Below are 13,997 nucleotides of genomic sequence, written 5' to 3' on the forward strand. Positions count from 1 at the left end.
TGTTCGTCTAAAATCGTTTATGGATCTACTGGAGCCCTTCAGTAGATCAGACCTGATTAGCCGAGAGCCGATCTCTGTTCGGCGTCACAGCTGGGGAGCGTGGAGGGGGTCGATTATTGATCAGCATGGAGCTGCTGTTTGTTGATACCTTGGCTGAGCTCTGGCATTCCTGCATGAGGAACAGAGGTTGTTCAGAATGAGGTGGATCAATATCTCTTAAGGTTACCCATACCACACTGATGGACCATCATCTTGTTTAGGTTAACTGAAGTGAATGGGAGAGACCATGGTGGTGAGTAGGTTATCAGGGCTTAGCGCTCCAGAGGGAAGGCCGTAGATGGCTCTGGGAGGACGTGTGTGGGAAAAATTCAAATCCTTGTTTTTCTCAAACGGGCAACTTCTGGGGCCGTACGACTGGTGGTTGTAGCTGGATTCAACAGGGCCAGATTAGAGGCTGGTGGAATTCTCCTGTTTCTCTAGTTGAGTTTATTTTTTCATCTTTTTACTAATTTCATTCTTCCGGTTGAATCAAACAACCACAGACCATGGGTAGCTTGCAGATACGCTATACAGTTACACAGCATAACCTGTTTTCTTCTAGTTCTGAAAGATTGAGCTTCTGTTTCGTGTTTTACTGATACGGTGTTTTGTTCTCTGTGCTTGGATTGTTATGTTGTACATTTTACACAATTTCTTTTACCCTAACCGTTTTTGGAATAATAAAAAAAAAAGACTTGTTCAATTCAGCACGTGTCTGTGTGTGGCTTGTTTTATAAACGTGTGATGAGGACATGACTGAATGTTTTATGTCCATTCTCTCGTGGCCAGCGGGCTCCGTGTGTCTACACCGCTGAGGGAAGAACCCGCGTGCACGTAATTACGCACGTTGGCGTGCACCAAACATAAGACGATGACCGCTTGTCAACATGAAAGCCAACCGCGCTGTTGCCTTCAGTAGGCTACACATCAGCCCACATCTGATCGTAGCGTAGTCCGTGCAATACACGTGTCCTGTCCACCCTCCCTCCTCGCGCCCACTGCGTAAGCGCACACACGCACTCACACTGGAGTACAGCGTTCATCCCCCTCGTGAGCGTGGTAAGGACTATCTCACCTACCTTCCGTCGGACTGCTGAGCGGAGCAGGTAGCTCAAGCTGAACGGTAGCTTACTCAGCAAACGGATTCGGATATCTGAATACCCGGTTCTCTGGCTACACTGGAAAAGGCTCGCGCTCAGGATGACTTCCTTCGTGAATTACGCATGTCTTCTGTTGCCTGTTGCTTTTCTGCTAAGTAAGTACCAGCATGTCCTTACTCCCTACTGCAATAATAGTAGACACAATAACTGACTGCCTCCGACGTGTAGCATAAAATCTGATTTTTTTTTAACTTCAGTTAAAACTCTTGTATGTCAGGTACTACACAAGCATTTGTCAACGTTATTTGTTCGATGTTTTCATGCTGAGTGTATGTGGATTTTCTGAAAAGAGCGAACGGAAGCATCGCTGTTGTATCTCTTAATATTTACTCGCAGTGATGTAGTGAATGGTAGAGGATGTAGTCTCGCTGATCCGAGTGATTAAATGGAGGTGGTCCCTATAGTAAACTTCTTTTCACAGTCTTCGGGGGTCCACATGCGCTACTGTCCGTCATTACCGTTTTTACGCTCAAATAAATATTTGTTTTGGGAAATCTATATGTGAGGCATAATACGCTGCCATTACGCACGTGAATGCCCTTAAGTTATTTAAAATGACTACTGCTCGACTCTCTCCCCTCCACCCTCAGTTCTCTGCGGTTTTTGGTGCTGATGTAAGTGCCTTCCCCACGGGACGTTAAGAGGTAAACATGCCGATGAAAATAAATCATGAATGAACCACATCTGTCCCCCAGCGGAGCCTCTGGAGGGTCGCCCGGGTTGCGGCGTGATGTGTGGATGCGGTGCCCTCGGAGCCAGCGCAGCTCGGGTCAGTTTTGGTCCCAGCTGAGCATCCCAGTCCCAGACACAGCTGCTCCTTTTCAAAATGAAACAAACTCATGAAACAGATGGAAACAAAGAGGTTCTTAAAATACTGGGCAGCGTGACGCAAGTGAGAATCAGAAAACGATGTGCAATGGTCTGTAACCTCACGGATCTGATGCAGAGACACACTGGACTCCACGGCATTCAGCCCTTTTCTCATTACAAAACTGCTACACTACTACTACACACAGTGAGTTAGGGCAGCCTTCTCTGTATAAAGACTATTTCTCAGGTCTGACCTGACAGTGGGTTTTAACTGTGAATCTACATACTGTACAACAGTTCAAGACATTTTTGTCCTCATTAAAGCAGGGTTAGGCTCTTAGGGGGGATTGCTTCCCCTGTCCAGCCCCCCACCACCAACACCACCCCCCACATCCTCCACCTCCATCCTCCACCACCCTCCAAGGATAAGCTGCCTGCTCACAGTCACATCATCTGGCCTCCTTCAACACCTCCCAATTATCTGAGGCAGCCAGTGTGGAACAGCTCTGCTGGGGAAGGTATTCTGGTCCTGTTTGTCTGTTAATCTGCTACTTCACAGGCTCAAGACTTTACACTTATTAACGGTCCAGAAGGTAGGAAGGGGGAGGCAGCAGGAGAGGCTATGTAGAAACTGTGAAGGCTATTGGGGAGGCAGGGGGAGCTGAGGCTTGAGGCTATGAGAGAGGCTATGGGGGAGGCAGAGGTAGATGAGGTGTGAGGCTATGGGGGAGGCTATGAGAGAGGCTATGGGGGAAGCAGAGGTAGATGAGGTGTGAGGCTATGGGGGAGGCTATGAGAGAGGCTATGGGGGAGGCAGAGGTAGATGAGGTGTGAGGCTATGGGGGAGGCTATGAGAGAGGCTATGGGGGAGGCAGAGGTAGATGAGGTGTGAGGCTATGGGGGAGGCTATGAGAGAGGCTATCGGGGGAGGCAATGAAAAGGCAGGAGGAGAAAGACGAGGTGGGGGAAGTCATCTGATTTCCACACCTGAGACCTGCTTGATTAGAGACACCATGCAGGTCCCACAGACCCCTCTGCACACCTCCACAGTGTCTGAGGCTATGTGAAGGAAGGGGCCCCTAAACAAATGAAGGGGAATGGAGCAGCTTTGGAGCGTGACTGCCTTCAACTCACCACCCCCAGACAAGACTGAGTATGAATATTCATGACCATTCACAAGAACTACTGTCCTCTAACACTGATGACTTCTAATAACACTGTGTGTGTGCGTAAGTGTGTGTGTATGAGTATGTGTATGCATATTCACACGTCTATATGCTGACGTGTGTGTGTGAGTATGCATACTCACACGTGTCTATATGCTGACGTGTGTGTGTGTGTGTGTGGGGGGGGGAGGAAGAATGAGTGCCAAGGGTTTTGGAAGTGTCCAAGGTCACATAGCAGAGGATGGCTTCCATGTTGTTGTTCTGGTAAGGAAAAGAGAGAGCTGTGAATGTGGTCGTTTTTGAACGTGGCTGAGGGCAGGTAGAAGAGGGGGGGGGGAGAGAGACGTGGGGAAGAGAGAGGGTCCAGGAGGAATGCGGTAGCTGGTTTCGAAAGGAGCTCACGTATCGCCAGGAGTCTCCACCGGATGCATTTTTTGAAAGAAATGATTTGAAAGAATCAAAGGAAGGAGAAGATCAAGCCTGTGGGTCATGGTGCGCTGCTTCACAGACCTACAGGTTAGAGAGAGAGGCACGGGGAGATGGAGGGAGGAGGGACAGTGAAGGCAGCAGCCATAACAGGACTGGGATTTAGGAAGTCTTGTCTTTGTAATTGGGTAAGTGTGGATTCCACCCCAGCTAAGGGATTGGTTGAGAGTGTGGATACCCTTGTATTTTTTTAATTTTATTTTTTTAACAGGGATCAGTTAAGGGCGTGGATTCCGTTCTATCTTGCAGATATTGGTTAAGAGTGTAAAGTCTATCCAATCTAACTGTGATAAGTGGTAAGAGAAAGTGCAGGTGTTGGAGTCAATAAAAGCTCATTAAAAGGGTGGCGGGGTCAGGGCTATGTGTCTGCTTCAATGATGTTGCTGCTCTGTCTTCACCCGAGTCCTGGGGGAGATCAATTGGACACTCCACATTTAGCCTGGCCCTGGAGAGGAGAGGGGGAAGAACACAGGAAGTCAGATGTTTAAAGCCACTCCCCTGATGCCCACACCTCACTCACTATCTCCCCTCGTCCTCCACTGGTGAGCCCTGGATTAAAGCTTTACATAACAGCAGCTCGGTAAAAACATTTTTTTTTGGTATTGAATCTTTTATGGGGCTCCATTGTGGCTGTGTTCGCCAGCCTCTCAGTTGAATAATGCACGTCTGGTGTCCATCGGCGGCCATGTGGGATCCTGGCATCTCTCCGCATCACTCTTGTGACCGATGTCTGATCAAGCACTTCACCGAGTGTCAAGCTGACTAAGGTTGATTGACAGTAGTTATCTGCTTCGACAGATGACTGAATTCTCCCTTCAGGGCAACACACACATACACATCAGTCAACTCCCTGACACCAACCTAGCAGGTACTAGTTACTATTCCCCTGCTGGGTTTTACATAATCCTCCCATTAGTAACTAACCCCCTGATCACCATCTTGTGTAATCTGGGTAGGAGCTGCAGTCATTATTTTTAGAGGAATCCATTTGCATGTTGTTGCGCTGAATGAGAGAAACACTGTGGAACTGAGACAGACCGAAGATCAAACTAGCCAATTAGCCCGTAGGAGGTGCAGAAGAAAAGTAGAAAGGGAAGAGTTGGAAGAAAAGGCCTGGATAGGTTGTGTGTGTGTGTGCGCGCGCGCGTGGGTGAGAGTGGGTGTGCGTGTTTTTGCATTTGTTGTCAGGTTCTTTCCAGGAGAATGTTGACTAGATGGGCTGCTGAATGGAACAGGAAGTGAGCGTTAAAAGCTTCCTGTCAGAACGATTAGCTTCTTAGCTTCTTGAGTGGCATCAGTGGGATGGCTTTGTGTCTGGGACCGCCATAGCTTTCTCATGTCACATGCACACAAACACACACACACACTCATCCCCAATGACTACAGATCGTATTAAAGATGTTTTTAATCACTCCTGTGTTCCATGGGGATGAGTGGGTGTGTGTGTGTGTCGTCAGGAGGGTGGGCTGTACTGCGGTGGGTTGTGTGAGTAGTTGCAGCCAGGGAAATCATAGAGAACAATCATCACACACACTCTGTCACACACACACATACCCCTCACTTTACCTCAACTCTCTTTTGCTGTGCCTGACAGATGATCCTGCCTGATACCTGAGAGATAGAGGGCCCCTCTCTTCTCTCCTCCTTCCCCTATTCTTCTTCAAATAACTCCATCAGTCATTCTCCTTCAGAACATTGCTCCTCCCTTGATACAACCCTCACGTTAACACACACACACACTCCTCCTCCCTTGACACAACCCTCACGTTAACACACACACACACACTCCTCCTCCCTTGACACAACCCTCACGTTAACACACACACACACTCCTCCCTTGACACAACCCTCACGTTAACACACACACACACACTCCTCCTCCCTTGACACAACCCTCACGTTAACACACACACACACACTCCTCCTCCCTTGACACAACCCTCCCGTTAACACACACACACACATGTATGCGTCTGGACTGGGCTCCCCCAGACCCTCTTCTCCCACCTCGCAGCCTGGGGGGAGCAACTGTTGGAGGAATGTAGCAGGACAGAGGGATGATAACTGGTGGAGCAGGAGAGAGGGATGAGGAGTGACTGGTGGAGGAATGTAGCAGGACAGAGGGATGATAACTGGTGGAGCAGGAGAGAGGGATGAGGAGTGACTGGTGGAGGAATGTAGCAGGACAGAGGGATGATAATTGGTGGAGCAGGAGAGAGGGATGAGGAGTGACTGGTGGAGGAATGTAGCAGGACAGAGGGATGATAATTGGTGGAGCAGGAGAGAGGGATGAGGAGTGACTGGTGGAGGAATGTAGCAGGACAGAGGGATGATAATTGGTGGAGCAGGAGAGAGGGATGAGGAGTGACTGGTGGAGGAATGTAGCAGGACAGAGGGATGATAACTGGTGGAGCAGGAGAGAGGGATGAGGAGTGACTGGTGGAGGAATGTAGCAGGACAGAGGGATGATAATTGGTGGAGCAGGAGAGAGGGATGAGGAGTGACTGGTGGGGGAATGTAGCAGGACAGAGGGATGATAATTGGTGGAGCAGGAGAGAGGGATGAGGAGTGACTTGTGGAGGAATGTAGCAGGACAGAGGGATGATAACTGGTGGAGCAGGAGAGAGGGATGAGGAGTGACTGGTGGGGGAATGTAGCAGGACAGAGGGATGATAATTGGTGGAGCAGGAGAGAGGGATGAGGAGTGACTGGTGGAGGAATGTAGCAGGACAGAGGGATGATAATTGGTGGAGCAGGAGAGAGGGATGAGGAGTGACTGGTGGAGGAATGTAGCAGGACAGAGGGATGATAACTGGTGGAGCAGGAGAGAGGGATGAGGAATAGCTGGTGGAGGATGAGAGCAAGAGAGAAAGATGATCTAGAAGAAACAAGTTCAGACTTTTTTAACTTTTCATCCTTTTAGTATCTGCTCTTCTGTAACCTAGGCGACCGGTCAGAGGAAGTGAGGCCTAGTCATTAGCAGCTCGGAATCCCAATTTGATCAATTTATGTCAAACCAACTGCAGTGGGCACACACCTACACACACACACACCTACACTGCACACACACACAGCACCCACATCCACACACGTGCCTGCTATGAAAACAACTTTCATCAAACATCGCAGCTCTGATAACACATAAAAGGATGTTTAACTCTCAGATCTACTTCTCTGAGAGTTAGAAGCTGGAGAGCAGATATTAAGTAGACCCAGAGCTCTCTATTTACTGCACCAAGTGAGCGAGCAAAGTGAGGAAGACACAAAGATGACGGATTCCTCCTAGATCACGTTGCCCTCTATGAATACCGCTGGATTGATTGCTCTCACGGCAGCTTGTGTCTGCAGTCAGAGACACACACCCTCTCCGCTGGTCGAGATGTATGTGCAACATTTCGACCAGCGGAGCGGTTGAATATGAGTGTGTGTGCCAGCGTGTGTGTGCCAGCGTGTGTGTGCCAGCGTGTGTGTGTCAGTGTACGTGTGCCAGCGTGTGTGTGCCAGCGTGTGTGTGTCAGTGTACGTGTGCCAGCGTGTGTGTGTCAGTGTGTGTGGTAAGAAATGGTTATCCTCCTGCTGTGATCAAGCATCTGCACATGCTGTTGTTACTGCTGTGTGTGTGTGCGTGTTTGTGTGTGTGTGCGTGTTTGTGTGTGTGCGTGTTTGTATGTGTGTGTGTGTGCGTGTGTGTGTGTGTGTGTGTGTGTGTGTGTGTGTGTGAAAGCATTAGGGGTTGAGAGGTTTGCACTCTTTCCTCTCTGAATCTCCATAGACAGAAATGCTCCCCTGGGAGTGTGTGTGTGTGTGTGATGTTTGTTCGATAGTGTGTGTGTGTTAGTGTGTTCACAAACGGGCATGTTTGTGAAGTAGCTTGAATTCCTTCTGAAGATGGAATAGGGAAGCAGATATGTATAACTGCTCTGCCTTCATCAGAGACCTTGAAGCACTTCAGATGTTCTCTGAGAGAAAATAACATGGTTCTGTGCTGCAGGTCTGAACAAAGACAAGGAGAGACCGGAGGAGAGTGAGGGCCCGGTAGAGACAGGAGGGGGAGACAAGGAGAGACCGGAAGAAGGGAGGACCCGTAGAGACAGGAGGGGGAGACAAGGAGAGACCGGAAGAAGGGAGGAGAGACATGTGAGAGTGAGAGAAGGAGCAGCGAGAGAAGAAGTATTGAGGAACAGACAAGTTTTTGCTTTCTTATAGAACCTTCTCTATCGCTCTTTCTCTCTCTCTCCACCACCCTCGTCCGCTGTGGTCTTCTGGATGGGTTTGAGGATGAGGAAGACGGTTTGATGAAGAGGGCCGGTGTGGGGAGTCGGCCGCGTGGGGGGGTGGGGGGTCGAGGTGAGAGGGTGTAAATGGGAAAACGTAACATCAGAGAAGTTAGGATCAGTCACGTGTAAAAGGTCTGCAGGTAATTATGAGGTGTTGTTTTCCTCCAGTTCCATGAAAACTGTCTCTCTCTCCCTCTCCCCTCTCCCTTCCTCTCTCATTGCCTGCATCATGGAGGGTTGCCGTGGGGACCATGTCTCTCTCACGCAATGCTGCCTCCAGGCCCTTCATTAACTGCCATGTCGCCCTGACAATGGCATGCAGCTTGCTGGAGTTACTATAGTAAAAGTTACCATGGTACCATACCTCTGGTCCCCCGACATCCGTCCACTTAGACCATCTATGCCCCCTGGTTTTCTGTCTCTAGCTCTTCCTCCCTCTCTCTCTCTCTCTCTCTCTCTCTCTCTCTCTCTCTCTCTCTCTCTCTCTCTCTCTCTCTGTCTCTCTCTCTCTCTCTCTCTCCCTCTCTCTCTTTCTTGCTCCCTCTCTCTCTCCCTCTCTCTCTTTCTTGCTCCCTCTCTCTCTCCCTCTCTCTCTCGCCCTCCCTCTCTACATCTGTTTATCTCTCGCTACCTCTGTACCTCTTTTCCTTATGTATCTATTTATTTCTCTCTCTATACATCTATGTGTCTCTCTCTCTCTCCCACACACACACACACACTGTGGAGCAGAGTGTGTGGGGGATCTCAGAGCTCCTGTCAGCGCTCGGTAAAGAGAGCACAGAGAGCAGGTTGTGCAGCCCACTGAAGAGAGTTCTAGAGTAAACAGCAGGTGGTGTGAGACAGCGGAAGAGCCTGTGTGTTTGGAGAGACTGACACTAGAAAAGATGATTGTGTGTATCTCTCTGTGTGAGTGTGTGTATACAGAGTCTTGAGGAGGGTTTGACACCTGAAGAGGAGTGTGTGTGATTTGCCGTGGCATGTTCCCTCAGGGGCAGCGAGCCAGCAAACATCAGCAGCCTTTCTGATGGCTCAGCACTCCTGGACACGGACACACACACACACACTCACACACAGAAAAATAAACACACACTGGAATACATCTGCATGTGTGAGTGTGTGTGTGTGTTTGTGTGTCGAACATTTTGGCCAGTCGTCTTATTACAGTTACCCTCATCGCGCCGGTCATCATAATTGTCCTCATCAGCTGTTTTGGAAGGTATGATGGAAGGCTCTCTGGTATTTCTGAAGGGGAACCGCAGAAGAACAGAACACACTGTGCTGTTCTGTGCCTCCCCAGGACCGAGGATACGTGATACCTGCTCTGGTCTCTCCTCTCCCGTGTGGTTCGTCTCGCTTCTCCTGCTGCTCGACTCCCTCCTCTCTGGTGTCCTGCTCCGGTTCTCTGCTCTCTTTCTCCCACCTTGTGTTCTGTCTAGCTTGTCCTGTTGTCTTCACTTCACGTCTTTTCCTCCACTCCTCTTCTCCTCTTTTCTCTTTTCTCCTCTCTCTTCTCTTCTCTCCTCTCCTCTCTTCTCTTCTCTCCTCTCCTCTCCTCTCTTCTCTCCTCTCTTCTCTCCTCTCTTCTCTCCTCTCTTCTCTTCTCTCCTCTCCTCTCTTCTCTCCTCTCTTCTCTTCTCTTCTCTCCTCTCCTCTCCTCTCTTCTCTTCTCTCCTCTCTTCTCTCCTCTCCTCTCTTCTCTCCTCTCCTCTCCTCTCCTCTCCTCTCTTCTCTTCTCTTCTCTCCTCTTCTCTCTTCTCTTCTCTTCTCTCCTCTCCTCTCTTCTCTCCTCTCCTCTCTTCTCTCTTCTCTCCTCTCCTCTCTTCTCCTCCCCTCTCTTTTCTTCTTTTTCTTCTCTTCTCCTCTCCTCTCCTTTCTCCTCTCCTGTAATCAACAACTAAGTTCTGAACATCAACCCAAAGTGTTCATCTACTCCTAGCCTGCAGGTGTTTCAGGGTGTGGCCGTTTCCTCCAGCTTTCTATTCCTATGTGTGTTTGTGTCTCTGTGTGTGTGTTTGTGTCTGCGTGTGTTTGTGTGTGTGTTTGTTGGTGTCTCTGTGTGTCTATGTTTGTGTCTGCGTGTGTTTGTGTGTGTGTTTGTTGGTGTCTCTGTGTGTCTGTGTTTGTATCTGTGTGTGTTTGTGTCTCTGTGTGTCTGTCTGTTTGTGTGTGTGTTTGTGTCTGTGTGTGTATGTTTGTGTCTCTGTGTGTGTCTCTGTGTGTGGGTGTGCACGCGTGTATTTATCCTGGCTTGTCTACAGGCTTGGCTCTGCTTGTCTTCAGACAGGGCAGCAGGCTCAGAGTTGAAAGCCACAGTCCAGAGTCTCCCTGAGGCGCTCTCAGTATTCCCTCCATGGAGGTTGAACCCCAAATTACCAGCCAGCCTGCTCTGGCCCTGCTCAGCTCCGAGTTGTGTTTTCTCTCTGTTGAACTTTTTCTATACTATGACAAAAACCAACTAAAGATGAATTAAAAGCCTCCTCTCTTGAACTCGGTTTCATCCCTTTATCAGTGTATCTTCCGCTCCATCCTCTCCTCCTTTTGCCTTTCAAGTGTTTATCACTTGTATTATTGTTTTTATTGATTTTATGTAAAGCACCTTGAGCTACAATTCTTGTATGACATGTGCTATATAAATAAAGTCTTACTTACTTACTTACTTACATCCAACTTGTCCTTTTATAAGTTTAATTTCTCTCTTTTTTTTACAGTAACATCCTTCTCTCCCTGTCCTTCCATCCTCTCCTATCTCCACCCTTCTCTCTTTGTCTCTCTCTCGCTCTCTCTCTCTCTCTCTCTCTCCACTGTTCCCTCTCCACCTCTCTCGCTCCAGGTCTTCATTAAAGCTTGATAGAGATGAGTGAAACCAATAATCCTGAGTCTAACTGAAGCCTGCTGTTGAACGCGGTCTGAGATCGATAGGCGGGCATCAGATGAGTCTGTCCCATTAAATATTAACCAGCCGCTCCCTAGAGTCCGGAAGCGTTATGGTGATTCACTGTCTGACCCAATTTACATGATTTACCTCAACTAGTAATGACGTACTTATTTACCTTAACTGGTTCTTCTTCACCAGGCCACAGAGGTGCTTCACCTGGTACTCCAGAGATGAGGGTTGCTTGTGACAACTAGTCTACTGTAGGTTGGGGATGGGGGGGAGGGGGGGAGATGGAACTGGTACTTACCGATACTGCGTATGGTGTGTGTGTGTGTCCATGCGTGTGTGTGTGTGTGTGTGCAGTGTTTCCTCTCCCCAGTGCAGCGTTCTCCTCCAGGAAGTGTGGCTCCATCTACAAGGGCTTCGCCCAGTGCCTGATGACCCTGGGGGACAGCCTGTCAGAGAGCACACACAAAGACCACGACGCTCACGAGATCCACTCCATCTGCCGGTCAGCACTGCCTCCCCCCCCCCCCCCCCCCATGCACTCACACGCTGTCCAGCCAAGCATCTGGACTTCAGCCTTTTCTCCTCGATCAGCTCACCTTGGCTTGCCTGCTCGCCCCCCTCATCGTGTTCCGACTGCGGAGGGGATGTTAATTAAAGATGTAGAAGCCCTCTCTATTAATGTGCCCCTCTATCCATCTTTCTATCCATCTCCTCTCTCCTATTTATACGTCCCTCGGTCGTTTGTCTTGTTGTGATGTCACGCTCCTCTCCCGCTGGTGATTATGGGAGCGTTTCCATTATCTTTTCTTTCTTTCGTTTATTCTTTTTGAGTAACCACTAGTAACCACTGACGTAACATGATTATCAGTCGAGCTGCTCAACTCGTCTGCAGCTTAGTATGTCCAATTAGGCTCAAGGGAGTGTGTGTGTGTACGTGCGTGTGTGTGTACGTGTGTGAGAGTGTCTGTGTGTGTGACACAGGTAGAAAGAGAGAGACAAGTGAGGCTGGTGAGAGAAGCCAGGAGTAGAGAGACTTTCCTGATCTACAGTACTCTCCTTGTCTCTCTCATATTCCTCCAGGTGTTATTAACCCTGCACCTCATCCAACTTTTACTTACACTTCCACCGCACACTGACACACACCGCACACTGACACACACACCACACACTGACACACACACACACCACACACTGACACACACCGCACACTGACACACACCGCACACTGACACACACACCGCACACTGACACACACACACCGCACACTGACACACACACACGTCTGTCCCTCTTCCTAGAATGTGTATCAGGGACAGTGATGTCCCTCCTGAATAGCAGTAGCTGTGCATGTAGGCCAAGGCTGCACCAGCGGCTTTCTCTCCCCTCCTCTCCCCTCCACCCCTCCCCTCCCCTCCCCTCCCCTCCCCTCCCCTCCTCTCCTCTGCTCTGCTCTGCTCTGCTCTGCTCTCCCCTCCCCTCCCCTCCTCTCCTCTCCTCTCCTCTCCTCTCCCCTCCACCTCTCCCCTCCTCTCCCCTCCACCGCTACCCTCCTCTCCCCTCCACCGCTACCCTCCTCTCCCCTCCCCTCCTCTCCCCTCCCCTCCCCTCCCCTCCCCTCCCCTCCCCTCCCCTCCTCTTCTCCTCCCCTCCTGTTGGCTTTGTCTCTCCAAGGACTTTACTGAGTTGCATTTAGCTTCCACTTTGTTCTACAGCTGGCAACTCTATCCTCCACATGCACACACACATGCACACACACACATACACTGATTCAGTCCTAAGGGTCTGAGGTAAACAGGTAAACAGCTGCACCCCCCCTCCAGGCCCCCTAGCAGATGTGTCAGGGTGAGTGTTTAAAATCTGGCCCAGGTCCAGACACACTCTGCCCACTCAGCCCTTCTCTCCTCTCCTCCTCTCTTATCCTCCTCTCCTCCTCGCCGCCTCCTCTCCTCCGTTAATCTTCTAATTTACTCTCCTTTCCTCACCCCTCTTTCCTTCTCCACAGTAGTCAGGACTGAGGCAGATTTGCGCGCTAACCTCCCTTCTCCTAACATTCCCCCTCTCTGTTCTCTCTCTTCTCCCTGTACGTTGTCCATCCTACCCCCTCCTGCCCTTTGCTGCCCCCTGCAGGTCTTGGGATGAGTTCCACGACTGTGCTAACCTGGCGATGGCGGGATGCCCCGAGGAGGCGGCGTCCGTCTGGGAGTCGCTCCGCCAGGAGTCCAAGAAGATGCAGTTCTCCGGAAACCTCTATGACATGTGCTCCAACCGCAACCAACCACAAGTCAATGCTCAAGCCCCGCCCAACGGAGAAGACGCCAATCAGGAGTCTCTCAGAGCCCGCGCCCACACGTCTGGCCATGTCTTTTACCTGCTGCCCTGGCTCTTTCTGATGCTGCTGTTACCATGGATATAACCACGCTCAGACCCAGGGGAACCTGACATGTACGATCAAACGTTCTAATGACACTCTATTGACTTTCCGCTCACTTGTTTTAATAAATGTCTCTGTACAGTACTGTACCGACCAGGAGCTGCATGTTTCAGCTGCATGTTTAGAGCAGCAGCTTTGAAGTCTGCTAGGAACCTATCTTTTTTTATGTACGGTACCAACCACAACGCTCTCTCCCATATTTTTATGCACTGTACATAACACATACACTCTCCCTGTTCCTCTCTTTGTCTTTGAGAGACTATCTCATTCCGTATGCCTCTCGCCCTATGTGTGTGTTTGTGCGCGGGTGCATCTGTGTGTTTGTGTGTGTGATAGCGTGTGTGTAAGTGTGTTTGAGAGAGAGAGAGAGAGAGAGAGAGAGAGAGAGAGAGAGAGAGAGAGAGAGAGAGAGAGAGAGCGAGAGAGAGGGGGGGGGGGGGCAGTTTGAGTCGGAGCCATGAGTTGGGAGCAGAATATTAATGAGATCATAGACCTCTAACACAAAACAGAGGAACCTGGAACTCCAGAGAACCCCAAAACTCCAGAACTTCACTCCAAGACTCTGCCTTACCTCAGTACCTCTGTTTCAGGTACTGACGTTAGGAACAACACAAAGCTACAGGAGACTGCAAGATACTGTCCTACGGTCATATGAATATTTATGTACAACATATTTCATACTGATGTAAAGCAGCTACATTTCTTTGAATGTTTGTTTAGCATTTTTGCAAGCTTGACAATGCT

At 49.7% G+C, this 13,997-nt stretch overlaps 1 protein-coding gene across 1 annotated transcript; it reads left to right on the forward strand.

The window, feature by feature from the left end:
* The first annotated feature begins 986 nt into the window (after positions 1-986).
* Positions 987-13,543, forward strand: nrn1la (neuritin 1-like a). The gene is made up of 3 exons (XM_062461443.1): positions 987-1,294; positions 11,177-11,324; positions 12,950-13,543. The coding sequence occupies exons 1-3, from the start codon at positions 1,240-1,242 to the stop codon at positions 13,233-13,235; spliced, it is 489 nt and encodes a 162-aa protein (XP_062317427.1). The 5' UTR covers positions 987-1,239; the 3' UTR covers positions 13,236-13,543.
* The last annotated feature ends 454 nt before the right edge of the window (positions 13,544-13,997 follow it).

This window comes from Osmerus eperlanus, chromosome 5 (assembly GCF_963692335.1).
Source record: "Osmerus eperlanus chromosome 5, fOsmEpe2.1, whole genome shotgun sequence".
NCBI classification, from domain to species: Eukaryota; Metazoa; Chordata; class Actinopteri; order Osmeriformes; family Osmeridae; genus Osmerus; species Osmerus eperlanus.

What these genes read in the sequence shown, in the direction of transcription:
- nrn1la (XM_062461443.1), top strand. Translation starts at nt 1,240, where the DNA reads ATGACTTCCTTCGTGAATTACGCATGTCTTCTGTTGCCTGTTGCTTTT. An exon ending in GCCTGTTGCTTTTCTGCTAA is followed by an intron (nt 1,295 to 11,176) that starts GTAAGTACCAGC and finishes GTGTGTGTGCAG; the next exon opens with TGTTTCCTCTCCCCAGTGCA. An exon ending in GAGATCCACTCCATCTGCCG is followed by an intron (nt 11,325 to 12,949) that starts GTCAGCACTGCC and finishes TGCCCCCTGCAG; the next exon opens with GTCTTGGGATGAGTTCCACG.